The following is a 27,455-nucleotide window of genomic DNA, read 5'->3' as shown; positions in this document are numbered from 1 at the left end:
GAATAAAACATTTATGTTTTCATGTTTCATGTTTTTTTGCCATACAGAAATGCTCATGTTGGCCTTTTTTTTTGGACAACAGCGAAGACCTTGAGGAAATTTTGAGCACAACATTCATGTACTTCTGTGGGGTCTTTTCAGCTTTATTATCATGTTTAAAACATTTGTAGAAAAGTAATCAAATGTAATGAGATTCATTACGTTGGTGAAGTAATTTGAAGTGTGAAGTACATTTGTATTATTAAATAGTAATCTAAAGTAGAGACAGAGAGAGTTTTTGTTATTATTATTATTATTATTATTATTATTATTATTATTATTATTATTATTATTATTGTGTAATAAAATCGCCGTGATGATCTCATTGAGTTTGTCTGGAGCTGAGCTGCGGGACATGCTGATCGGTGTGTTACCGGACTTCAGCCGGCGGAGGGCCACCGTTCAGCGGTCACACGGACTCTGATAAGCAGAAGAAGAAGCTCGCAGTGCGGCAGTCGTCAAGCGGAGCTGCTGCTGGCTGAATGTGGAGCTGGAGCTATGTGATGGTTAGCCGCAGAGCCAGGAAGAAGGCTAGCTATTAGCTAACCTCTGCTGCTTTGTTGTTTTTGGGGGAAACCGGCCACCTTTGATCAGGTATCCAACTCTCGTTAAAACTTCTCAAAACCTAAAAAACAAACAACGTTTAACGGTTAACGGCAGCGGACTTCGCTAGCTAACCAGTTAGCCGCAAAGCTAATGAAGCTAACGTGGCTAACGAGGGATGTGCTCGCAGTAAAATACTCGTAAAAATGATTAAAATGTAACATTGCGGCACCGTAATAGTGCCGCTGTCACCGACAGTAGTGTACTAACTTGTAATAACCGTGTAGTTAGCATACTGTGTGTAACAGGCGACTTTATTTAAGGTTAGCTGTTTTACGAGCTGCACCTAGCGTGCTCAGGTTAACATTTACCTCAATGGCGCGTCGTTTCCTGAATTCCTGAGTCTTGACACAGGTGTATTGACACATCTACTGCAAGACTTCTTATATGCAACACCCAAATAACCGGTTGGTCATCCAGCAGTTATTGAACCAACGAGCAGGGAAACTACAGAGTACTAAATGTGCTGTAGCTCTGATGGATTATTCTCACACCTTAAATGATGGTTTTTCCTTCTGTACGGTCACCTGCGGAGACGGTAGGTCACTGATGTTAAAATAATGTCACTTTTTGTCCACAGCAGCTGAAAAATGCTTTGTTGTTTTCCATATGCTCTGTATTGTTATCAATTAACCCTTCGAAACTCGGAGCGACATCACTTTTCCTGCGCTGCTTTCAGATGTCTTTCATTAGTATTTACTTTTTGAACCTTCTGCAAATTGTAAAATTTATTTCAAAAACACAGAACAACAACACGGAAATGTTTGACAAATTGCAAGAAATAAGTACATTTAAAAAAGTGGGGTTTTTTTTTAGAAAAAGTGGGGAAAATGTCCAAGAAAAGAAAAAAAGCCAGGGTGAAAAAGGAAATTTTAATAATCCTAATTGCATGTCAAATTATATTAGAGAATTATAATTTTTTAAGCATGTTCTCCAAGTCCTAATTGCTGTGGTTTTTTTAAAAAAACTTATTTGCTTGTACTTTTTACTTTTTTTAATTTTTTTTTTTTTTTTATTTTTTTATTGATTTTTTATTTAGATTGCAAAGGGTTAACCTTTTGAAATCTGAACAAATCGGTCTGGTGCCTTTTCCGCAAAAGGCAATGAGCAACTTGGCAAGAAATGTCTCACAAATTGCATGAAATTAGGGAATGGTGACATGAAAATGACCTTAAAATGAGTTTGGATAGCTGGAGAGAGAGAATGGGAGAAATGATTAAGAGTTAATAATAAAAAATAATACATTTTTAAAATATGGAAAATATTCAGAAAACTACATGTGAGATAATTATATTCTTTTTAAGTTATTAAAAGAAATATACCTGAAAATTAGTTTAAAAAAAGGTGTTTTTCTTTGTCTTCCATACGCTCTGCTCTCAGGTGTCTGGACTGGCCACAACTGCACTGTTGGTCAGCATCTGCACTGTTTGGTAAATGTGACAGAGCACACCAACACATCCAGCCTCACTATGGGTCAGGACAGGGGGAAGTATGATTTCTACATCGGTCTGGGTTTGGCCATCAGCTCCAGCATCTTCATCGGAGGCAGCTTCATCCTCAAGAAGAAAGGACTTCTGAGGCTGGCGAGGAAGGGATCGATGCGAGCAGGTGCTGACCTTTTCTGAGTGTCTAACGCACATCACAAGTCACCCCGAGGAACATTGTTGTCTTTGTCAGCTGAGTTCAGACACTCCCTGCGATTGTTGAGCAACACGACAGCCAAACCAGTGGGAGCAGCCCTTCAGCATACCAGATAACACCTTCCCTTATTTCAAGCGTGCGCGGTGTTGCTCACCTCTGCAGGGCGTGTTTGTGTTCGTGTTGAGCTCTCTGGTAAACATTAACTTCACTGTGTCACTTGACCTTCAGCTCAAATCCACCGCAGCTTCCTGACTTGTGCTGTGACGATTACATAATTCAAGATTTGCTTACATGCAAGTTTTATTGAAATGAGTCCTGAAATGTGTGTGTGTGTGTGTGTGTGTGTGTGTGTGTGTGTGTGTGTGCGTGTCTTTGCTCTTCAGGTCAGGGTGGACATGCGTACCTTAAAGAATGGCTGTGGTGGGCTGGTTTACTATCAAGTAAGTAATGAACCATAGTAGTGAAAAATCTGATCTGAGTCCAGTTAGCACGGACATGGGGAACTGCGTGTAAATGATCTTTAGATGTTGAGCATGGACGTACAAAGAGAACTGAACTGAGTAGGCGCGTTTCCATTAACCCTCAAATTGCACAAATTGAAACTGCATGTTTGAAATAGAGATCTAACTGACTAAAAATCTTTGTTGCACCACACTCAAACCTCAGACAGTATTTCAGTTTTTACCTCCGCCTGCAGTGATTAGTTCATCTTTTTCATATTTGGAAATGAACTAACGTGTTTTAATCCCTCACAGTGGGAGCTGGTGAAGCAGCTAACTTTGCAGCGTATGCCTTTGCTCCTGCGACACTGGTGACTCCGCTGGGAGCCCTCAGCGTGCTCGTCAGGTACACAAGACTCCATATTTACTTTCCCCATGTGTGTCAGTGGATTTGTGGAGAGTGTTGTCACTGACCGTATTTGTGTCACTGCAGCGCCGTGCTGTCGTCGTACTTCCTGACGGAGCGGTTAAACCTGCACGGGAAGCTCGGCTGCCTGCTCAGCATCCTGGGCTCCACCACCATGGTGATCCATGCCCCGAAAGAGGAGGAGATCAGCAGCCTCGAGGACATGGCCAAAAAGCTGGTCGATCCAGGTACACAACAGCGGGGATCGTATTTCTTTAACTGAGGTTTTCTTTCTAGTCAGGTTTCATAACAAAAATATTGAAAAACTGAAGCGAATCACATGAAGGTTATTCCACATCAGAGTGGTGCCTTTTTTGCACGTGTTAACAGTAACTTTTGTAATTTTTCAACCTGGACCTGATTATAAAGTTGGACCAGCAGTGAGCGAGACGCTGTAGACGCTGTGATGTAATCACTCTGCGCACCGTCAGTCTCTGTCCACTAAAAGTGCTTTTGCCAGCGACAGACTCACAGTCGCACTTAGCACATGCGTGTGGTGCTCTTATATGATCTCACTGCAAAGTGACACTACTGGCCTGGCAAGCATACTACAGCATTTCAGGTTGTTTTTGTGGATCCGTGTACACGAGGATTGTCTCACAATGTTGTATTAACGCAGTTTTTAAGACTTCCATTTTTAGTATGGCCGTTCTCATCTAAACATGACCTTGTACACAAAAATGTGGGAAAATAGGCTCCAGATTGAACTTACTGAAGTTACCCTTTAAGATAAAACTATTCAAACTTACATATAATTTTCTGTCTTCACATTCAGGTAAAGTCTGACTAAAAACTCTCGTACTCGCTCTTTTTCAGGGTTTTTCGTCTTTGCTACTATTGTAATCATCGTGGCCCTCATCTTCATATTTGTCGTGGGTCCCCGTCACGGTCAGACCAACATCCTCGTCTACATCACCATCTGCTCAGTTATCGGGGCACTATCGGTGTCCTGCGTCAAAGGACTGGGTATCGCCATCAAGGAGGCGATCGCCGGGAAAAACGTGGTGAGAAACCCTCTGGCGTGGATCCTGCTTCTGGGGCTGGTGACCTGCGTGAGCACACAGATCAACTACCTGAACAAGGCTCTGGACATTTTCAACACCTCCCTGGTGACTCCCATCTACTACGTGTTCTTCACCACCTCTGTGCTCACCTGCTCCGCCATCCTCTTCAAGGAGTGGGGCCACATGGGCCCCGACGACGTGATCGGCACCCTCAGTGGCTTCCTCACCATCATCGTGGGCATCTTCCTGCTGCACGCCTTCAAGGACGTTAGCGTGAGCTTGGCCTCCCTCGCCGTGTCCATGAGGAAGGAGGAACGGGTCTTCCCCGCGGCCAACGGCATGGCGTCCCACGGCACCTACGAGTTGCTACATAATGAGTCCACTGAAGACATGGAGGACAGAGAAATAGGTTTGCCTTTTGATAGCGTCTCTAGAAGAAACGGAGCAATGACTTCCTCTTTGGATCACTAAAAAACTCTTTTTTTCAGCTGCCTACAAACTGACTCACCAACCACGACATTGTTGTGGTTCACGACAACAATAAGACAATCAACTGTTTTGGGGGACGTGTTGGACAGACCAGTGGATTGTATTTACTGTTTTAATTTGCCTTACTTTTCTCAGAATATGAGCCGATCATATTCGTTACAGTTAGAACTTAATTTCATTCCTCTGTAGCGCTGTAAATATGAGTTTTTTTTAAGAAATGTTTTGTTATATGTACATGCATATTCATGCACTGACTTACTTTCTATAAATCAAAACGATAAAGGTTTTAATATATATTCTATATGAAGTCCTGCTGACAAATGACGACATTTAAAAAAAGGACAGACACGATGATTTAAGTTTTTTTCGTGATACTTGAAAGTAACAACAGTTTTTGTTGGAAGTCGTTCTGAACTTTTTTTTGTAGCGTTTACATGAAAAGCTCTCGAGATGAACCAACAGATTTGTTACATATTTATTGAATTAAAATGATTAAAACATTTGAAGGCACAGTGAATAAATGCTTAACATGAGTATGAGCTTTGTTACTTTTCCTTTAAAAGGTTTAGCATGCACGTTCAACAATATAGAAAATACAGATTTACTTTCACCCCCACTTAAAATACCGTCCACCTTTAATATTCCACCACTGCAAACCCTTAAATATGTATCTGATAAAACTAATTTCACCTCCCTGATCTATTTCTGCAAGTATAAAACAAAGAATAGTTCATCCAAAAAAATCTATTCATTTCTGATAAGGCACAAGTGAATACAAAAAAAAAAAAAAAAGACAAAAAATGTGGCCCAACTTCCCTACATTTAATGGTCCTTTACTACTGAAGACCCAAAGTAAATGTGGAATATTTGTGGATAGTCTGGTAATGCTGACAGTGTTTGGAACTTAACGCTGGTCCACGGTATCGACGGCGGCGACGGCAGCGACGGCAGCACCTCAGCTGCTGGCGAGCGACTGGTGAATGGGTGGCTGGAAGCATCGGACGTGTTCGACTGGCATGTTCTCTCCGTCTCCAGACTTCATGTACTTGTTCAGGATGGCGAAAATCTCGTTGTTGATGACTTGGAATTTGCGGATCCTGTCGACCATCTTCTTCAGTGGCTAAAGGGAAGCAGGAAATATCAGCACTGCTGAAACATGACCTGCGCATCACTTACGTCCTCAGCTTGTACTGTTGGTACACATGAAGTGCCAGAGTGCTTAAAACAGCATCAAAATAGAGCTTGTTTATATAAAAACAGGCTCCTCCTCACGCCCCGACAGAGGTCCTAGCTAAGCCCCCAATGTCCTGCAATCCCAAAAATTTCCTGAAGTCAGAGAAACATGCAAGAAAGTACTTAAATTCTAGAAACATCCTAAAATCCTAGAATTTGAGAAATGTCCTGCAATCCTAGGAATGTTGGATATCTTAGAAACTCCTCCAAATGTCCTACAACTCTAGAAACATCCTAAAATCTGAGAAATGTACTAAAATCAAAGAAAGTCCTCAAATCAGAGAAATGTGCTAAAATCCTAGAAAACAGCCAAAGATTCTAGAAATGTCCAATAAACCTGTGAGACAAAAGTTCAAGAAACACTGGAATCTAGAAAGATGTATGGGAGCACAGTACTTTGAGTATTCCTGGTTTAAAGTACTATGATACAGCTTACGTGACGTAGTAAAGCGCTGCACTGACTTGTTTTATTTCCTGTCTTCAGTTTTCTGATGAAATCTAAAAGCAGACTCAGAGTGTAATGAAGAAATGTGCCGATTGTGAAACAGCAGACGTGAATAACCGCCGTTGCGTGTGACAGTACTGCTGATCCTCCTCCAACTCACCACGCTCTTGATGACCTCATCCTTGCCGTCGTGCTTCTGCACCTTGAGAAGGTGGTAGCTGAAGTCGAGGATGTCGAAGCGTCTGTGCTGTCCCAGCAGGGCGATGATCATGCAGCCGGCCCAGTGGAGGCCGTCCCCGAAGCACTGCCTGAAAAGCAGAAAGCGGGTGCAGGGGTTAAAGATGTGGCGCTTTAAGAATCGCATGTGGCGAGAGGACGTCGTGCTGCACTCACTCCACTGTGAACTCGTGGGCTCCCACAGGGATGCAGTACACAAACTGCATGGCACTCCAGAGTCGGTGAAACTCCACGCACTCGTCCACGTGCATCACGCCGTTGCTGGGCAGCGGGCCACGCCAGATGGGGTCGTCCAAGAAGCCCCGCACACGTGTGAGGATGACCTCGAACATGGACAAACCGCAGCACAGCCTCTCTTTGGTCAGAAGGTCGCCCTCACGAGCGATGGCGATTTGCTGAGAGAGAAGTGAGGCAGGAGAACAATCAAAAAAAAAAAAAGCTGAGGGCTGTTAGTAACCCCGAGGGCCCGCTTTAATATTACACACTCGCTCTGACCACGAAATGCAATTGATGGCACAATGTTTTCAGATGAAAAAACAAAAATGAATTATTTTCTATACACATGCTGAGTAGATTTTTTAAAATTATTATCACAGCTAAGGGTGTGTCTATGATTTGCAGCAGCATTGATTGTGACAGTGCAGTATGGTTAAAAAAAAGATGTAATCAAGAGCAAAATAGTAAAAATCACAAATTCCGAGGCAAAATCCCAGAATTACACCCAGAAATAATGCATGCATGTTTTTGTGCTTTGATGGCTGTGGCATCAGAAATTAAAGTTTAAATTGATTTCAATGGGGCATTTTTTGCACTTAACAGTATGAATGTAACAACTTTATTTACAGTGTATTTCAGACTTATTATAGGAGCTGAGATGGAAATTCAAAGATTAAACAAAAACACACAATCTTGCCAGAACTTATTCCATATGCATGAACAAAGCCATAATTATAAAAAAAATAGAGTGAAAAGTGCATAAATTGCACCAACAAGTCCCTAATGGTTAACAGATAAACCTCTTTTATTTGTAACGTGATATAAAAACTCAACACACCAACGACAGCTTCCTGTCATGGCATTTTTAGACCGGCCTTACCTGCGGGGTGCCCAGACGCTCTATCAGAGGAACCAGATGCAGCGCCGTGTATTTGGCCTCCAGGCGCTTCATCTTGGCATCCAGGCGTTCCCCCTCTGCACGCAGCGAGGAGAGGAAAAGTGTGATGGGTGAGCCTGGTGATAGTCTATGTTTTTATTATTGTCAACACATCAACAACGACTGTGAAAATGTAGCTTATTCCTCCGCGCTGTCGTCAGCTGAGCTGTTGTACTGGTTGTACACGTGATGTATATATATATATATATATATATATATATATGTGGAAAATGAGGACTGAAAAGCACGTAAACAGTCCTTAAGGTTTAAGTGTTTTTCATTAACAGTGTTGTTTAGTAAATTAGACACTGTGTTGTACCTCATTATTCTGTTTTTGACTGTTTTCCCATCAAAAATGTTTCACGCTTACTTGGTTGAAAAAGTGTTTCAAAGGGGATAATTATCAGAAAAGAGTTTAAGAACAACTGCACCAAAACACCATGTTTGTATAAGTCTGCAGCTGGAAACAGCTCATAACATATGCTCTATTTCCTTCAGTAGTTTTATATTTCACCATCTGTTTTAGGAAATTATTTAGGACCAAAATAAAAAAGCTGTCATCAGAACTGTCGGATGGTCAAAAAGACACTCATCGGGCTCCTGTGTGGAGGTGAGACAGTTTGCCCTTCATTCTCTTTTATCATTCATTACACAGTTTTCTTCACTCTCTTAGAAACAAGCAAAGCACTCTGGGTATCTTGCAGGAAAAAACAGTCTGGAAATGTTTTCCATTATCCCCACATCTCAGTGATTACTGCTGACTTTCACTTCTGATAGCGACTGCCGGCCTTCAAGTTGTATTCATTGGAACAAACACTGCCAGCCACCGAACAAACACTTCAGACCTCTTCACTTAAAAATAAACCACTTATTCTTTCATTTACCTTTGACATGGACTCTGGGAAGAATGTTCTGGAAAGGTGCAGCATGCAGCAAATCACAAACTTCTTCCTGCGACTGTGAGAAACACGCAGTGAAATTCAGAACAGACATGAAAACACATTTGAATTGCAGCCTGACAAGTGAAATCCTCCTGATAAATGTTGTCATTTAAATAACTGTCACAGTTTATATCAGAGGACTGACACATCCCCGTGGATGTGATGTCAGTGCACTGATGAGACTATCAGCTGGATATGAAAGAGAGAACAACTCCACGAATCGCATTTGCATCGAAATAAGAAATTTTCGTTCCATTTTGAGATGCGTACCAGACTCTGCTCGCTCAGCAGACAGAACAGCATGGCGTTGCCCACTTCTCTCAGGTTCTGGAAACACACCGTCTTAAGCTCAGCGTACTCAACAATGTCCTTCAGCTGGTGGTGAAAGAACTCAAGGATACCTGGAAAAAATAGAGCACAAAACAGTGATATTCAGCTCACAGCCCGCGGGCCAAATCTGGCCCCCGATAGGGTTCTCGGTGGCCCCTAACCACTTACAAATTCACAATAAAAATACAGATTTACACTGGGAATTGTTTTTGTACTCTTGGTGTACATGAGGTGTGAGTGCATAAAACAGCATCAAAAAAGAGCTTGTTTATAAAAAAATAGTGCCCCACACACCTGACAGAGGTCCTATCTAAGACCCTAATGCCCTAAAATCCTAGAAATGTCCAAAAATCCTACAAATGTGCTAAGATCCTGGAAAGGTTTAAAACTCCTAGAGATGGTGTAAAATCCTAAAAATGTAAGAAATGACTAGATATGGCCTGAAATCCTAGAAACATCCTAAAATCCAAGAAATGTACTTAAATTCTAGACAAGCCCTAAAAATCCTAGACATACACTCTAATTTTAGAAATCTCTTAAATTCATAGAAACATCCTAAAATCCTAGAAATGTAATTAAATCCTAGAAAAATCCTAAAATTCTAGAAACCTATTTAAAAACTACACATGCCCTAAAATCCTAGACACATCCTCTAATTCTAGAAATGTCCTAAATTCACAGAAACATCCTAAAATCCTAGAAACACGTATGGGGCTCCTGTGACTGGCATCCTGTCATTTTGCAAAGCGAGATGAGTATTCCTGGTATAAGATATCTAATTTCCTACCCTGTTTCATATCTGTCACATCATTTACTGACCCTCAGCCGCAGCAGAAGTTTAACCCTTTTCAGGAATGAACACATGCTGCCAGGCATTTACACTTCGGTCGCAGCACGGGTCATTTTCTCAGATATCTCAAGTGTACGGGTTTCTGCAAAATGATTTGTGCTCAGTGTGGTTCACTCCTGACTCTGTTCTCCTTTTTAAAAAATTGAAAAGGAAAAATAAATTTGAGCAAAACAAGAGCAAACCTTGATATCTGTGCTCTTACTCTGCTGGAGCAGGAAGTTTGTTTCAATAACAGTGTGACTAGCCTCCCTCGCATATGAAAGCTTCAATTAAAGCTCTTTGTATTTCCACACAGCGTGCTTCTTTAGGAGGAGTGTAACCTCCTGACTCACAGCATCCAAGAACGTTTAGTTTCAAACTGTGGTTAGAAATAAAAGATTTACGTGGGAGAAGAAAACCATAGAGAAGTAAGGATGCTGACATCAGAGTAGTGGCAAGGCGATTCATTTTAGAGTCATTTTAGTGCATTTAACAGACGTAGGAAAATCATTTAAATCATTAGGGATCAGAAGTTAATGTTTGTTGGTTTATTCAAGGAAATTTAATGAAATGATTTATCATTTAAATGTATTTAATTATTTAACTTTCAGTCTTTTTCATGCATGCTTTCATGAGTTTTGCTTTGACCAATTCAATGGACCATTGATAAATCTTCCAATATGTAGCGGCTGCACAGTTGGTTACCTGGGGAACCGTACTCGTGGCGGGGAAGTCGGCAGATTTTGGGCATCACCTCCATGAGGGTCTTCACGTACTGCATTATGGTGCCCTGAAGCTGTACAAGAAAAGGAGAGCATTACTAAAGCAGCATACAGAGTTAAAATATTCAGTTTGTGGGAATACTTCACCCCCCAAATTATCCTTTCTATATAAAAAACTCCATCGCGTCACGTTGAATTCATGGAAAAAAAAATTCTTGAATGGCTCCACAGTGAAAGAAGAATCCAAAAAAACAGAGAAAATTCTTGATGAGTCATCGGGTCCACGTTTAACATCAGCAAGACTAAATCAAAACATCCATTTACAAGCTCGCACACAACTCGTGCAGTATAATCAACGTGTAATCAAATTTATCCGGTCGAATGTTCAGCACTTCCCTTCTGAAAGGGAACTGAACAGAAAAGGAAACGTTTTTATGCTCTCTTCAAAGCCAGACTCCATTTACAAAAACAGTAATTTTACATCACTGAACACGGGAGCTGCTGGGACATCACTGCCCTGATCAGGTTTTTTTTGTTTTTGTGTGGCTTTGGTGACTCTGATCTGAATTCTTCAAAACGCTGAAGTCACACAAAAACACAAATCAATGAACAGATCGAGGCAGTGGCAGATCATAAAATTAAGTTTTTATAAATGAAAGCTGGAATGAGAGAGTTTCACTTTTCGTTCAGTTCCCCGTAGAAAAAAGGCAGTCTGGGAGGTGCTCATCATACGACTGGATAAATTAAACTTGGATTATATTGCACGGGTTGTGAGTGTTTGTGATCGGATGTTTTTGATATAGTTGTTAAAGGTGGAGCCCTATGACTTCATTTGTTTTTGCATATTTTGTTCAACATCAAGACTCCAACGTAACACTGCGTGAGTAACTGGTACATAAATGGTGATATAAATGGTAATTTAGGGGGTGAAATATTACTCTAAGAGGAAACCATGAAAAACAGACAAGCAAACAAATACACAAAGAACCTCTTCTTTAACTTTACATTAGAGTGACATCAGTTTCATTCATAACTAACAACCAAAGAAGCCTCTTCAAACAAGCCTCTCAGTCACCGTCACAGAACAGCAGAAAGTTCCACCAGGAAAACATCGATATCTCCCACACATCCTTACTGCTCAGCTGTCGCACTCACCAGGCTTTTGACCACCTTCAGCAGTTCCTCCATCACCACGGCGATGCCCTGGTAGCCCAGCAGTCTGCACATGACCTTGATGTGCGGGGGACCCACGAAGTTCCTGTAGCTGCTAAATATGCTGCTGTACGCCATATTCAGGGTCTACAGGCAGAGGAAACACAGGTGATGATGAGAGGAGGTCCGAGACTTATTTAATCTCTTGAATAAACGTTGTGTTCTTTCATCATCCATAATGCATCGTCAAAAACTAGTTGAATTTTTTTTCCTGTTGAAGCCACTAGTATCTTATCCATCACTAGAAATGGGTACGGAGGGAAATTTGCCTCCTGTGGTGTATTAGCTGATAACGTGGCTGGAGGCTCTGTACCATATTTCACGTCAATCCTTCCAATAGTTGCTGAAACAGGCCACTTAAAACAACAAATGTACACCTCACTGTGGCTCTGGAGGAAAGTCACGGTTATCACAGCCATTCGGATTCATCCACTGAATGTCTGCACAAAATTTAAAGTAAGTTTATCCATCACATGTTGATCAGATGTTTGACCAGCTGCTGGCAAAACATGAAAAAGCTGAGCATCACCAAAATCATTGGAATTATCTTTGGGGATGCATGAATGTCTGCACAGCATTTTAGGTCAATCCATGTTGAGATATTTTAAAGCACTGGACCAACAGACTGATACTAACATCCACAGTCACAGCATTTGTGTGTCTAAACTGTCCCACATGAGAGCGTCATAAAAAACAGGTTTATCACACTAAATTACAGCTACAATTATTTATGAAATCCTGCATTACATAATAACAATAATAAATCCTTGAATTTACTGGCAACCTGCCTGGCAGATTATGAGACATCCTGTGTGCAAAGTTAAGATTTTAGCTCCAGGGCAGGCTGGAAGCAGATGCAAAACTTGACAGCAATGTGCCAGTTAGATTTTAATATTATTTTAGTACAATTGAAAATATATCTGCTCAGTGGGCAATGCCAGTGTCAGGGGGTCACTGGCAACATCAGAATCATCCTCTGGGGACCGTGAATATCCACAGGAAATATCATGACGATCTGGTCGGCATTTGTTGAGAGGCTTTGGAACAAATGGTCGGACAGATGGATCGACCAACTGACCAATATTTCGTCTCTTTCCCAATAACCCAATTACAACAGCACTGACCAAAGCAGAGTCATGCACAGGTCTGATTTTAAGACCCGCTCCAGAGCCACAACTACGCCGTGCAATATCATACCCGCCCGCCACCCGAACATATGACGAGTTCCACAAATCGACCCAACCAGCTTACACAAAATCCCCAACCTGACCTGAAAATGAAAATTATATCATAACCATGCACCAATCAAAAAATCTGGTCAAGGAGCACATCTAAAGTGATCATTTTGGGACAGTGTTTCCAAGTGGTATTATTTGTAGTGCCACGGTCGCAAAGACAACAGTATTTCTTTTCGTTCTTTTGTCAGCGCCTATAACAGTTTCCAAAGCTACTTCAGTCGCTCAGCTGCCATTTCTGATACTCTCTGAGTATTAGGGATGGCTATCAAGGAAAACAAAAGCGTTATGCTCCCTCTGATTTAGTTGTGCAACCATTGATGTGCTTTCTTTGTCTCATAAATGGAGCCTTCATTTTCCTGGGAGATAATACACGGTGGGGGACAGAAATGTATAGTGAAAAAGAGGCTTATAGGGAACCAATCTAAATGCAGATTGTGTCATTATTCCATCCGCATTACATTGTGCAATCAACATTTGCTTCATAATAACTTCAAATTTGTCCACTTTAATCCTTCAGGCGTGCTTTACAATTACACACACACACGCACACACGCACACACGCACACACACACACACACACACACACACTCACTCGTATCGCTCTGCGCACAAAATGAGCTTTTCAAAACCAAGCTTTAAAAAAAATATATACATATATGTGGTCTACTAAATTCATTGAGTTTATTTTCTTAAATCAACGTCAGTCCTTATCATACCTATCAAATATTCATTAATTTTCTGAATTTTAACCCTTCAAATGTCAACTAATTTTTAGATGAAAAACAAAACACAAAAAGGAATCATTTATTCATATACTATATGCAAAGTATATTTTTTAATTTGTTTTTTTATCACAGCTTGGGATATGTCAATGATTTGCAGCAACACTGATTGTGACAGTGCACCTGGTGGAAATAGCGTGTTTTCAGGTAGAAAAAAGGTAAAAATTACAAATTCAAATTTAAATCCCAGAATGACACCAAGAAATAATACAATGCATGTTTTTATGCTTTGATGGCTGTGGGATCAAACACTGCAGTTTGAAGGGGTTTCAATGGTGCATTTTCTTCCCTTAACAGTATGAATTTAACAAAGTTGTTTCCACAGTGTGTTTTTGTAGGAGCTGATCTAAAAATTCCAAGATTAAACAAAAACACACAATCTTGCCAGAGCAGGACAGCCAAAATTATCAAAAAATGAAGAATAAAATAGCGTGTAAAATGTAAAGGGTTAATAATCACTCTGATATCTGTAGTTTTACTAATAGGGGAAGATTAGGGACTGAAAACAATATCAGAAAGGCAACATTTACAACCATTAAGAACATTTTTAGATATAATATGACCCATTTGGATGTTGAACCGTTTCTTAACACCCTTCTCTAATATCCACCGCACGAGGCTTCAGCTCTCTCTCCCTCCCGTCTGACAGCAGAGAGCTGAGGCTGCAGCTGCTCTAATCCAGCAGCGCTCCCACTTAGTGTGGCAGCAGCGGAGACGAGGACACACCGATCTTTGGTCCACTCCTGAGACTGAAAACCTACAGAGCAGCACCCGGCATCGTCACACCTCTTCATATGGTCAAAGTGAAAGAGATACTAAAATGACTGAGTAGTCGGACTGCAGAATATTCTGCTGGAACAGACACCTCAGGCAGGACAGATTGGGATGCTCAACACGTGCTCGCAGTGTTTCTCCGGTGAGTCACGCTTTGAATGGATGACCCCTCATTATTCTCTTAACATGGCTCATTACCATATAGATAATTTTGTTTTGTTGCTGTGGATTACAGCTGATGCAACAGAAAAAAGTGTGAAAGGATGTTTTTCCTGAATTTTATTGGTGGAAAAATAAAAGTATCACGACAGTGACTAGTTATATAAAAGTCACAATGAGCCTGCTGACTTGCACTGACTTATTTATGATAAAAAATGAACTAAAACTGCCTAAAAAAAAACCTATTATCTGTGTCTTAAAGTGTTGGTGCCATTTAAAAATACAGAGTACTGACACAAAAACAACATAGCTAGACAATACACTTTGAGTGTGCCTTTTCCAAAAGAGTAGTGATGTCAGAAATACTGATTTATAGATACATATCGATTCTAAAGACACTTTTTTTCTGCATTATTGATACATCGTTGCCAGCTGTCCTTTTTCACTCCCTTATTGTTCATTTCACTACAGTCATTCATGCTGTTCTCTGCTACTGACAAATAACAGAAAAGTCATCACTTATAGTTAAGTTATAGCCTTTTTGAATTTAACTTTTAATTTAAAAAAGAAATACATTTTAGGCGCTACATTGTAGTTATTGTAGTACTGTATTGAAGTACAACATGTTGCAACACATCAGTGCTACTAATGATCACCACACCCTCTCTGTGAAGTGAACACTTTAATCCAGAATTAATTATTTCACACTGTATGTTATCAAGTTCAGTATAATTTTTTTTAAAAATGTAACACTTGAAATCAATGATTTTCAATTTTGGACAAACAAAGAGTCTTATATTACCACTACTTGACATCTGTTTTAGTTCAAGACTATGTTATTACTTTTTATTCTATCAAAAAAAAAAAAAAAAACAAATAGAAAAGATGTTTGGCATACATGAAAACAAGTGCATGGTCAATGTAAAAAAAGAACAAATAGTCGTCTATATTGTAGAATATTGTATATTCTATCTATATTGTAAAAATTCAAAGAGTTTAAAAAAATACGACGGTCACTGTCCACAAATGGCAAAGAAAAGAGAAAGAAAAAAAAAAACACACACACCAAACAAATTATAAAAAGTATTCAATCATTTTCAAGAAATGAATGCTGAAATAAAATTCTATTAAAACGTGACCAGTGGGATTTTAACAGCTCAAGGTTGTCAGATGGTCACCTGTCCTGTAGCAGGTGACTCGACAGCACAGATGAGTCTCTTCACAAATCATCCTGCATTATGCCGAACATCTGTGCTCACCCCCCTCCCACCGCTGCACTTTGTTCCAGATAATCCTACATACGATTCTTATTATCCTCTTTTTAGGCCGCATATGATGAGTAGGTGGCCATCAAGCAATTTTATAAAATTTCATTAATTTTTTTAACTTTAAAATGACTTAACCTGATTTTTAATTAAGATTAAAAAAACAGGCAGCAGCACACTAAACAAAGTTTCAGACAGTTACTGACAATATACAATATAAAGCTCCTTGTCCTTTAATCCATTGATCCATGATACATGCGCAACACACACGTGTTGAATTTTGCACCGTGCACATAGATAAGGCACTTTGCACCATGCACTTGATACCGTGCACTGTGTGTTACAACCATTCATACAGTCCTCTGTATGAATGGTTGTTTTTTTTTTTTTCTTTCTTTATTATTTTAAACTGATGTTGTTGATGTGGTAAGTCCCTTTTAAATAAACATTAAATAAATAAATAAATAAATAAATAAAAAATCAGATATCAGCGTGAGTATACCAAAAATAAGACTCTGCTGATCATATCATGGATCACAGAGGGCCAAATCTCTGCATCAAAGTATCTATAACCTGATGGACCTTCATATTTAATCTATTTTTGAAAACTCAAAAGAAACCTTATCCCTTGTTTTGAAGTGCCCCTTTGCCCCTTAAAGCAGCTCCAAGTAATAGTGGTTGAAATCTTCCCAGTATGAAACAACCCTTCTTTATATATGTATATATATAATAAAACTCCAGAACTTTATACATGAAGAATATAATCACAATTGCACTTTAAAATACCCAGGCAACAAATAAAAACAATCCACAATTCTGCATATTACACCATTTTACTAAAAATGAAAAAACTAAACAAAAATTTTCAATTCTACTTAACGTGGTGTTGCAGCTCCAGTTGACCATGAAAAAAAAAAAATCAGTTTCTATTTATTGGAGTCGCAGCATTACAATAAAACCTGAATATTACCCGCTAATCGTGCTCTCCGTTTACAACACCTGTGTGACTGCAGAGGTAAACAAAGGATCGGGCGAGATGCACGATTAAAATAACTGATCCTGATCAATTAAAAAACGCACTGATCTGGCCTAATAACGATTCTTCCGATTGGATCGGGACATCAATAAATTTCATGACGATGAAATGAAATAACTACTTAAACTCAGAGGTGAGAAACACAAAAATGAGACACTGCCAGGACAAAACTGAAGAACTTCTGCTGCCAGTGTCTGACTGTGTGTTTATGTTCTTTCTCTATTTCAGACTGTACTAACTGAAGGAATACTTTCATCAACTTCACTACAAAAAACAGAAACAGCGTTGCATCATGGGGGTTGCGGTCTACAACATCTCTGCGACCTCAGCCAGAGTGAGCTGGCCGTCGTCCCCCAGCTGCCTGGACACCTTCTACAGCGTCATGTACGACCCCAACTGGAACAGCCTGCTGATGGGCTACAAGCGCAAGAGCTTCATGCACGAGGAACGCATCCCCGTCAGTCAGACCAGCACGCACCTGGCCAACCTCCTCCCGCAAACCGCCTACTTCCTGTGTGTGACGTGTCAGGCGGCCAATCCGGTGCGGGACCAGTGCCAGGTGTTCAGCACTCCGAGTGACAGCAGCGAAGGTCACGACAGGACGGGCTGGGAGCTCGCCATGGGCGTCTGGCTGACCTGCTGCATCTTGCTGCTAGTCATCGCCAGCGTCCTGTTGTGGGGGTGTCTTCACACCATCTGCTCCCTGCCCGGTCAGGCCGCTGACAGCTGCCATGTCGTGACCAACTCGACCCGTCAAGACATGTCCGGATCGGAACGCCTCTACGCTCCCAGACGCACCAGCGAGGACAGCGCCAAACACATCCTGCAGCCCCCCCTCCTCTCGACGCAGCCCGCCGGCCACATAATTACCCAGGACCACGAGCTGAGGACACTCGCCAAGCTGTCCGGCAGCGAGCCAGCGTGAATCAACTGGATTGAGGTCATCATAGCATTGTTTTGCCTGGACTGAATCGTCCCTGAGGTTGTTTTATTCACAGAGGGGAGAGTCATGGAGAAAAAATAAACTAATCTATGCTCTCCAATTACGAATTCCTGCACACAGATTACTCAATTCTGCTCTTGAAACGTTACTATTATTAATCACTTTTGATGATATCATTGTATTTGTCAGCCAAGCTGCAACCAAAACACTTTTACATTCTTTACATGATGTTAGGAAAAGTCAAATTATTCGACCGACTAAAACTGGACGTTTAAATACATGTAAACATGTTAGTCTGACTGCAGACTAAACTGATTTTCTCGGACTTATGAGGGGGTAAGAGGGGCTGCAAAACGAGCCAGCCATTAAAAAATGTAAGCACTGAGGAGGGACTTGTGTTTTTAATTTTGGCTCAGTTGAAGGACATACAACTTGACAAGGTAGTATTTTATATTTGTTTTAAATAAAAAAAAGGCACACCCCAGCCACCTCCCTCCTCTGATAAATAAAACACAGTCCCCCATTACCACCATGGAAGCTAAGAAACTATATTTGAATATTTGCTCCTCTTACACAGCAGCTGATGGAGGCAGCGGCAGAGCAGCAGCTCCACCTTTCAGCAGAGTAAAATAAATGTTTTTCTCAGCCTGGTGTTTCTGATATAAGGGCTTCAAATCTCTGTCAGTAAGGGCAGTTTTACAGCAAGGTAAAGCAGTGAAAATATTCTAATATAGCGTACACTTAAACTGATATTGATTTTTTTTAGGTGGCTTCAAACTAATCAATGAAGGCAGTGCTGTTTGATTATATTGTACATGACGCAGCAGTTTTCTACCCCAAAGTTATTGTAAATAAACAGTTGTGATTGTGATTTGGTCGATATCACACACTGTATAAATAATATAGATTAATTGCAGCTAGCTGAAAGAGGGCATATTTGACAGAAGCCCAATTAAATGTCCTAATCAAGCTATGACGGTGGCTCGACTAAACTGTGCATGTAAACATATGACCTTTCCCCCTTTTCCATCAACATGGAACCGGTTCTGTCCTGGTTTCTGAACCTAGTTTTGAAGCGTTCAGAGTATCTCAGCCAACAATTAAATGGTTGCCAAAATCCGCCGTATGACTTGTTTTGCGTCATCCGGCAGATTTTCGCTTAAAACACAAGCAGAGAGTTCCTGGTGCTGGCGGCACAGGTGAAAGCCAAACACCCTTGATCTGCTACACTCCCGATAACACGGTCATTTGGGACATGGTTCAAAATCGACGAACTATCCCTTTAACGTTAATGTATGGAATCTGGAAAAAATATTTTATTGTTTGGGCCCCTCAGAGGCCTCAGGTGGTGGCTCTTCTCTGGCGGAGATGTTGATGCACAGGAGGCAGCGTTGGCTGTATTTATTAAAAAATATATGATGGAATTGTGCCTGACTACCAGCAACAGACACTGACGCATCACTGAGCTTAAAATAGCTTACAGGTCAGTAGGGTAAGAGCACACGCTGCATACAGCTTTCTGTCTCTCTCCTCTGCACTACAGCAAGTACTGAACCTCAATTTGAGGACAAAGTTAATGTATGTTTTGGTATTTAATTGAACACTCTGTATAAAAGGTCTCATATGGGACATCTGACTCCCAACATGTAGCAATGATGCCCTTGTAAAATCTCCATCCAAATTAGCTTTTGTTTCAAGATTTTCAATGATAAAACTTCTGTAAATGCAGCACATGAAACAAGATTTTATCCTGTCCATAATGAATGTTTCTCTTGTAAATAAGAAGCTTGTGAAAGACTATTTGTTCTTTTTTTTACGCTCACCTGTTTTCATGTATCTTTTCTCATGACGATGCTTTCTCATTTGTAATCTAAGGATATCTAAAAGTAAAATGTAATCAATGTTTGGCCTCAAAATGTGGACTCAAGAGAAGTCGTACACAGCTTAAAAGAAAATCAAAATCCTCCACTCATGGAATCCAATAAAATAAAGTGTTGATAAAGGAAAGTGCACTGACCTTTGACCCGTACAGGTACTGTGGCTGAGCGTTGGGCGGCTTGTCCCTCTGGAACTCCTGAGAGAAGGGCAGGACGGTGCGCACAAACCTAAAATACACACAGAGACGTCAATCAGAAGTGTATCACTACCATCCACAACATCAGAGTACAATGAAGAAATATTCCTGCTTTTCTCTGCAATTGTATGTGTTGCTTCCCTCAGTCCTGCTGTAGTTTTCAGCAGTGTTGTGTGCTTTGTCATTACACATACAAGTAAGCAAACAGCAGAAATAATGGATGTACAAACCAAACATTGCATATTTATTAATTTGTGGCTTATAAAAAAGCCAAACAAGTTCATAATGCGTGTTTGTTTGAAGACTACATGGCTGTTACTGCTTATTTTAACTCCACTGAGAATGTCTCTTTTTTATCCACAGATCATTCAGATCAGGTTTCTGGTTTTGGTTGAGATCCTCTTTGGTTCATACAAGGTGGGATCTGATTCTATATGAGCAGAATTTCTTTTTGAAAGGTTTTTCTGACCCTGAGCAGGTGATTTGCAAACTGGCCTCCTCACTGTGTGCCACATGAATTGTGCATTATGTAATTTAAGGGTACTTCCAGCATTTTTCATCCTAGACCGATACATACGATACAGTAGTGTCGCGATTCGGTACATTTTCGGTGCAGCAAAAAAGTAGAAATGCCAGAGACATTTCCTTGATTATTATTTTATTCTATTTTAATTCATCATCATTCATCTTAAGAGGGTCGTCTTAGCAGAATATAAAACAAAGAACAGCTTCTTTAAAAATTAAAACTAGTATTGTAGTTAAAAACAAACACAAACTAAAGAAACAATTCCACTTCTGAAATGTTGGAGACATTTCTTTGTTTTTTTACATTTTATATGCATTAAAACTAAAAGAATTTTGCATTTTTGTACAAAGCAGGAATTATGGTCTGGCTGAAAAGTTCACTTAAACCCCAGAGAGGACAGGCGTAGTACTGACAGCAACAGCTGACCGCGACATCAAACTAACGCACCTGTTGGTGGAGCCGTTATAGCAATAGTTGGGCAAGAAGTCATAATTGAGCTCCCAGAAGACGTGCAGCGTGATCCGGCCGTAGGGGGCCGACACGTTGTGGTTGGCCTCGCGGAACATGGCGTCCAAGCTGTCCAGGGTCAAGTGTTTACTGAGGAGCTTGTGTGTCAGGCGGTTGATCTCCAGAAGACCCTCCAGTTCCTTTAGGCACACAGAAAAAAATGCCCACAGCTGTAAACCAACCAGCACTTAGCAGAAAATGATAACAAGCATGTTATCTATTTAACCCTTAAGGCCCGCTTTAATATTACACACACTCAAATCCCTCTGTGCACAAAATGCGCTTTTTAAAATAAAGCTTTAAAAAATATTATCCAATAATATTATTTTCTACTTTCACAGAGTTTATTTTTTTACATTTCAAATGTTTCTTAATTTTCCACAATATTAACCCTTTAAATGCCAGGTTTTTGTCATGATGCCACTATGTTTTTAGATGAAAAGAAAAAAGAATGATTTTCAATATACTACACGCAAAGTATATTTTTTTATTATTATGACAGCCTGGGATAAAAGTTCATGTTTTTATGCTTTGATGGCTGTAAGATAAAGAAATGCAGCTTGAATGGGTTTCAATGGTACATTTTTTGCAGTTCACAGTATGAATGCAACAGTTTTGTTTACAGGAGCTGAGCTGGAAATTCCAAGATTAAACAAAAACACACAATCTTGCCAACATTTGGGCCATATGCCAACAGCCAAAATATTAAAAAAATGAAGAATAAAAAGCACATTAAATGCACCAAACATTCCCAAAGGGTTGAAAGATTAAAATGAGCGTACCATGATGGAGGTGAGGTCCTCGCTCTCGAAGCGATTGATGGCCAGCTCTAGAGACTTGTAAAGGGCAGCGGAAACCCTCTGAGTGATGAGCCTGTTCAGATCGATGGAGCGGCCGAGGAGCTGAGAGTAAAAAGGCCCAACATGAAGCCAAAATAACGAAGGCAGCAGCACCGAGCAGTAAAAATGCATGATTTGTCCTGTACATACCTGGACATGGCGTTGCTTCAGCAGCGTCTCGTAGCGGTTGGGGACCGGCCAGGGAATGTGAGCTCCCTGGTTCTTGCAGTCGGCTCTCAAACGCTTGTCGAGCAGAAGACTGAGGGATTCAGACACAGGTAACACAGGTAAACCCTACACATCCTTATTAATGAAACAGTATGAAACACAGGCCCTGCAGCAGCCATTTGTCAGCAAAACTCTAAATCTATCTTAATCTAACAATCAAAGGGCCACTGATGCATTATGGGCATAATATGTAGGCAAAAAAAGTCCAATGCCCATTCAAAGTTATTGCAGTTCTTTTTGATTTATTTATTCATCAAAAACATAAATAATGTAAACATCTAGAATAATATAAACAACATTGCTTATGATGCAAACAACTAACAACTTCTAATAAATAGCTCCAATGTGGATATTTCACCTACCTTCCTGCTAAAATCTTGTAGTAGGCAAAAATCTGATCAGCCAGCTTGTAGACAAACTGATCGAAGCACAAGTTCACCTAAAACAACAAAAGATGTTAGAATTAACAGGTCAGAGTTCACACAGCATAATGAAACTTAGATTTAGTCAAATTGAAAGAAAAAGACAACAGATGAATTGGTAACCAAATTAAAATGTTTTACTTTGATGGAGCTTTCAGTTAAACTCATGCACATATATCCACTTGATACAGTAAATTAGAAAGTTTAGAATCTGTAAGACTAACCCTCCTATTTATTTATTTACTTTTTTCTTAATTCAAATACTTATTTATCTGTTTGCTTTGTTGTAGTTGTTACTATTTTTGCTTTTATTTGTGTGTTTTATTGCAAGTTCACTTGCTGGCTTTCTGAAATTTCTTGAATCGTCATCACATCAAACTGTCTGGTACAAACATCAAATATTTTATAACCTCAGCCTCGATCTCGTCATAGAGGAACTGCTTCTTGAATTTGGTCAGGGCGTAGTGTGCGCTGTCGTTGTACAAGTCCAGAGGATACAGCACGTACCTGGAGAGGAATGAAAAGAGAGCTTTTATTCCAAAGTGCAGAAAGTAAAACCCCTATTATTCCTGTCAAACCAGATTTTTGTCTTTTCAGACACAAATTCGTGGAAATGTAAACCTTAAACTAAGGTTTTAGGAATGAAAAAGTATCACTGTTCCTGTACAAAGTAGTCAGCTTGATAAACATGCGGACAGAAATTTATTTGGGTTTCATAAAAAGATTACTGTAAATATAAAAACATTAAATGGTGAAATTGCAGATTTTTTTTCGGTCATTTTGGGTGAACAGAAGAAGAATTACAGCACTTATGATCCAGTTGATGTGCTTAATGGCTTATGTAAAACCTGCCTGGTATCAAAATAATCCCTGCAGCCGAGATTTAAAACAGACATGAAAACATTCACAGATAATCCCATTGTTTTTTTTAGGATTTTACCCGGGGGTTCTTTTAAAAACACAAGATTAGAAACAACCACTGAAGTTGCTGAATGCATCTGGCCACTCACACCACCAATAATCTCTCACAGCCAGAACTCTGTGTCGTCCGGTCAAATTTAAAGCACAAATTGTGGTTTAAAAAAGGCAAAGACATTTTTTCATAACTCACGTAATTCTAACATCTTCTCCATGCACATCTATATTTAATCTCTCTATTTCAATTTTCTGTACATTATTGCCATGAACCCAGCCCTACCTTCCTATCTGTATGTCTATTTGTTTTTGTAAATTAAACGCATAAAAAGAAATAAAGAAATAAAAATTACAAATTTCCTTCACTTTTTGATCATTTTCTCACTAAGAATGATTATTTTTTGTGATTTACAATCAAATAAAATGAGCTGCTCTCCAGTCTCATAAAATGAATCTCTTTATCCATGTTGACTGTTGACTGGCAGGAAAATGGAAACCCAAAAGGATGTCAGTGTCGATTTTGACTGACAAAAAAAGGCACTATTCTTATTATCGTTGGCTGTTCATGTTGTGTGTCAAAACATGGCTGGATTGCGTTCTAATGACATTCTGTCGACATTCTGTCAACGTCTCATATTTCAATCGAGGAAGAGTTATTTAGCGATTGATATCTTCATCGTTTTATTGCCGAGCCCTACGAGCCGTGTCATTTAGCCTCTTTGCAGACACACAGAGTAGATTTTTATTGAGAGAAACTTAAACAAACCGATGTTCGCTCGTTCACATTGCGTCCAATCAGGAAGAAGTCTTACGCATATGAAGTAGTGAAAAAGGTTTGTTTCCTCAGTCAATTGTCTGTCACAGAAAGCAAAAAAACACTGTGTGCTATCCTTACTCCATCATGGATGCTTCCTTCGTCTCCAGGATGTGGTCGGTGAGGATCCAGGGCATGGACATCTCAATGGGGAACTGGATCCTGCGTCCCATTGTCAGCTCCAAGAAGAACTCCCTGAACCAGAGCTGGGAGAGGTCACAGCACTGCTGCAAGGTCTCTGCATAGAGAAAAGAGAAAACTTTTTACAGAAACTCTCCGTCTAACAGCAGTTACAGAGCAAGTGAAAAGCTCTGAGGGCTTCAGGGGTCAGACTGTTCCTTATTCTTACCGCTGAAGTTCAGCAGATGGGTGTAAAAGAAGGACTCGCGGTGAAACTTCTCGATGTCCAGGATGGTTGGACCTTCCAAACTGCTGCGAAGAGTCTTCTTTGAGCCACTTTTGTCAGCAATAAGAGACTCCAGCATCGTCCTCACCATGTAGAGCTGCGCGGGAAGAAAAGGAGCAGAGCCAAAAGTCTGAGTGGATGATTCATTAAAAAATAAAATCTTATTGGTATCATTAAACATCAGACATCCTTCATGTACTGGTATTCTAGTTTTATTAAGGTATATATACCATCAAGGCTCTGACTTTGTGTTAAAAAGTGAAGGACTCAGATGAGCATTTTTTAATGGTCTTCAACATATGTGATTTAAGACAATTTAATGGTGGGGAAAATTTATTTGAATCCCCATGAGGTGTTACCAAGGCAACAGCTAGTCTTCTCGGCGTCCATGTATGGGGTCAGAGTACATAATTAGTCAAACGCTTCATTTTCTGCATTCTGGTGATTTTTTATGCATTAGTTTATGGATGAAATGTCTTTTTAATATGAAGAAAAACACAAAAATCATACATGCAGCAAGACAATGGAGAACTGTGACAAGAAGAAACTGTGTCAAGAATTTGTAGAAGTTAATTTATCTCCCTTGTTCCCCCCCCTTTGAATGATATTTATGTGCAGCTTGTATAAAATCCTCTCTGCGTGTCGCTTCTTTCATGTTGTACAATATTCTGCCATTACAAAGAAAATCGACGAAGAATGTGAAATTTTCTCTTGGTTTTTTTCTTCTGCTCTTTCCACCATAATAGAAATGCATCAGCAGGGAGGCTGCAGTGCATTTTACTTTTGATTACCACTTAAAATACGCTTGAGTTCACCTCGGGGGGCAACACTTTTTTAAAGCCCATTTTCATGATGTCCATCACTAAGTATTCAAAACACCAGAGTTTTTAATCTGTTGATTTAAGGCAGATAAACACAGAAGGTCATTGTTTAGTGCAGCTTTGTTGTCCTGCACCTGGAAAACCGATTAGTTCTGGGAACTGAGCTTTAAGCTCATATATCTTTGTGGTTTATGCAACATAAGGAAAGCTACTACAAAATGGCAATATGTGTGATATGTAAGATTCTTGTACAGGTAATTAGTATCAACCCTTTGAAACCTGTATCGAGATCACTTTTGTTTGCTACATTCAGACACCTTCAAAAGTATTTAAACCTTCAAAATTGGTGCAAATTGGTTTTACTTTTTTTTTGAAAACATGAAAAAAGTCAATGAGCAACTGATCAAGAACTGTTTCTGCAAATTACAAGACATTAGTAGATTTGGACAGCTATTTTTTAAAAAGCTAGAGTAAAATGTGCAAAAAACTACATAACTAGTATAGCTATATATTTTAATGTTTCTGAAAGACATCGAGCCAATTTTCTCAAATCTGAAGTGCTACAGGGGCCCGGTGAGCTCCATAAGCCTGATTAATGTTGACCTGCAGCAGGCCGGGTCACGGTGTGTGAGACCTCGGAGATGAGGGAAAGGATAACAACAGGAAAGGTCAACAAAAGGTGTGGGTTTATAAAAAGAAGAGCAGAGGAGACACCTGTGTACTGGAGGGCCCCACGGCTCGACGAGGAACCTTGATATCAAAGCCGCCCTTTGGATCTTTTTCTCCACGGAGGCACGGATCGTTGTGCGGTTCTCGGCCAGTCTCCCAGTCGCACACCGTCTTCCGGATGGCCTGAAGGACGCTGCAGTGAGAGAACAAATAAAAAAAACTGTCATGAGTTTATTCATCAACCATTAACGAAACAGTCTGTGCCTGAGTACAAACAGGGACACACACTGCAGACAGCCTCTCTTGAGAATTACCGATGTGATAAAGTATGCAAAAAAACATTGTTGCTTGTCACAGATTTGATGGAGGGCATTAACAACTTAGTAGGGTTCAATTTTTTAGACACTACAGAGATTAGAGAACAGCTGCACAGGAGTCCACTGGAGCATTCAGGGACATCTGCAGGAAAACAGATTCACCATCCAAAAATACTACCCTTCCAATCGAAACATGGTTATCAATTATTATTTTATTATTTATTTATTATTATTTTAAAGTTCCGATTGTCTTTTCACATTAGTGGTAACGACCTTAATTATATATATATATAAAAAGACAAATATTTCTTTAATTAATCATTTGAACCCTGATAAAATTTGTGTGATTTCCTTCAAAAAAAAACGTGGACAAATGAGCAACTTGGTAAGAAATGTTCCACAAATTGCTAAAAAAATTAGTAAATTTATAGAACAAAGTTTTCGTTAACATTGCAGGGAGCATGCATGATAATCTGCAGCACACATGTAAATGTGATCATTTGAGTAAATGTGACTGCGGTGTGATCCGTACCTCTGGATAACGTTTTTCTTCTTCTTGATGGCCTGTCGCAGCGGGTCGCGCAGAGTGACTTGAGCAAAGTCCTGCAGAGCTGAGTAGATGGTGTGGCGGATGGCGTGATTGAAAACGCTTTCCATGCGTCCCATCAACACCTGCAGTCCCTTTATCATCGCCATCACCTGCCAAAAGCAAAACATTTTACCACTGACATGACTAACACAGCAACACTTACAAAATATTATAAATACCATAAAACTTCAATTAATAGCCCGGCTGTTATTAGCTTAAATGACTGAACTCAACAGGTTTATATTTGGGACAGGTGCCTATGAGACGGCCTTTTATTTCCTTTCACACAAAACTGTTGCTCTGCAAAGATGGGAAATACAATCAAATTATTTATTTAACCCTTTGAA

The 27,455-nt window shown here is 40.0% G+C and overlaps 3 protein-coding genes across 5 annotated transcripts in view; 2 read left to right on the top strand and 1 right to left on the bottom strand.

The window, feature by feature from the left end:
* The first annotated feature begins 470 nt into the window (after positions 1-470).
* nipa2 (NIPA magnesium transporter 2) lies at positions 471-5,215 on the top strand. 2 transcript variants are annotated; one of them, XM_042483660.1, is made up of 6 exons: positions 471-633; positions 2,023-2,250; positions 2,667-2,723; positions 3,039-3,129; positions 3,217-3,377; positions 4,006-5,215. In XM_042483660.1, exons 2-6 carry the CDS (start codon positions 2,112-2,114, stop codon positions 4,662-4,664), a joined length of 1,107 nt encoding a protein of 368 aa, XP_042339594.1. In that variant the 5' UTR covers positions 471-633; positions 2,023-2,111; the 3' UTR covers positions 4,665-5,215. The 2 variants fall into 2 exon arrangements, with proteins under 2 accessions (XP_042339594.1, XP_042339593.1); XM_042483659.1 differs by lacking the exon at positions 471-633 and adding an exon at positions 913-1,180.
* Positions 5,144-27,455, bottom strand: part of cyfip1 (cytoplasmic FMR1 interacting protein 1) — a 39,549-nt gene continuing 17,237 nt past the window's right edge. For both annotated transcript variants that reach the window (XM_042483658.1, XM_042483657.1), the window contains exons 14-31: positions 27,052-27,218; positions 26,248-26,395; positions 24,656-24,809; positions 24,388-24,544; positions 22,988-23,084; positions 22,518-22,594; positions 22,078-22,186; positions 21,871-21,990; positions 21,029-21,228; positions 19,999-20,086; positions 11,728-11,871; positions 10,556-10,646; positions 8,962-9,092; positions 8,635-8,707; positions 7,694-7,788; positions 6,754-6,992; positions 6,521-6,668; positions 5,144-5,802 (exon numbers count right to left, since the gene is read on the bottom strand). In XM_042483658.1, the coding sequence (XP_042339592.1) occupies positions 5,638-5,802; positions 6,521-6,668; positions 6,754-6,992; positions 7,694-7,788; positions 8,635-8,707; positions 8,962-9,092; positions 10,556-10,646; positions 11,728-11,871; positions 19,999-20,086; positions 21,029-21,228; positions 21,871-21,990; positions 22,078-22,186; positions 22,518-22,594; positions 22,988-23,084; positions 24,388-24,544; positions 24,656-24,809; positions 26,248-26,395; positions 27,052-27,218 (2,403 nt within the window). In that variant the 3' untranslated portion in view covers positions 5,144-5,637. The remainder of the gene's footprint in view (positions 5,803-6,520; positions 6,669-6,753; positions 6,993-7,693; positions 7,789-8,634; positions 8,708-8,961; positions 9,093-10,555; positions 10,647-11,727; positions 11,872-19,998; positions 20,087-21,028; positions 21,229-21,870; positions 21,991-22,077; positions 22,187-22,517; positions 22,595-22,987; positions 23,085-24,387; positions 24,545-24,655; positions 24,810-26,247; positions 26,396-27,051; positions 27,219-27,455) is intronic.
* Positions 17,331-17,963, top strand: LOC121940975 (fibronectin type III domain-containing protein 9). Its single transcript, XM_042483661.1, has one exon. It carries the CDS (start codon positions 17,331-17,333, stop codon positions 17,961-17,963), a length of 633 nt encoding a protein of 210 aa, XP_042339595.1.

The sequence above is a fragment of the Plectropomus leopardus genome, chromosome 3, assembly GCF_008729295.1.
Source record: "Plectropomus leopardus isolate mb chromosome 3, YSFRI_Pleo_2.0, whole genome shotgun sequence".
In the NCBI taxonomy this organism is placed as follows: domain Eukaryota; kingdom Metazoa; phylum Chordata; class Actinopteri; order Perciformes; family Serranidae; genus Plectropomus; species Plectropomus leopardus.
The sequence above is the reverse complement of the archived record's forward strand: the minus strand, read 5'-3'. Positions and strand labels throughout refer to the sequence as shown.

Coding starts and splice junctions, on each gene's coding strand:
- nipa2 (XM_042483659.1), top strand. CDS start 1,030: ATGCAACACCCAAATAACCGGTTGGTCATCCAGCAGTTATTGAACCAA. Junction 2,724..3,038: donor GTGGGCTGGTTTACTATCAA/GTAAGTAATGAA, acceptor AATCCCTCACAG/TGGGAGCTGGTGAAGCAGCT. Junction 3,130..3,216: donor GCCCTCAGCGTGCTCGTCAG/GTACACAAGACT, acceptor GTGTCACTGCAG/CGCCGTGCTGTCGTCGTACT.
- LOC121940975 (XM_042483661.1), top strand. CDS start 17,331: ATGGGGGTTGCGGTCTACAACATCTCTGCGACCTCAGCCAGAGTGAGC.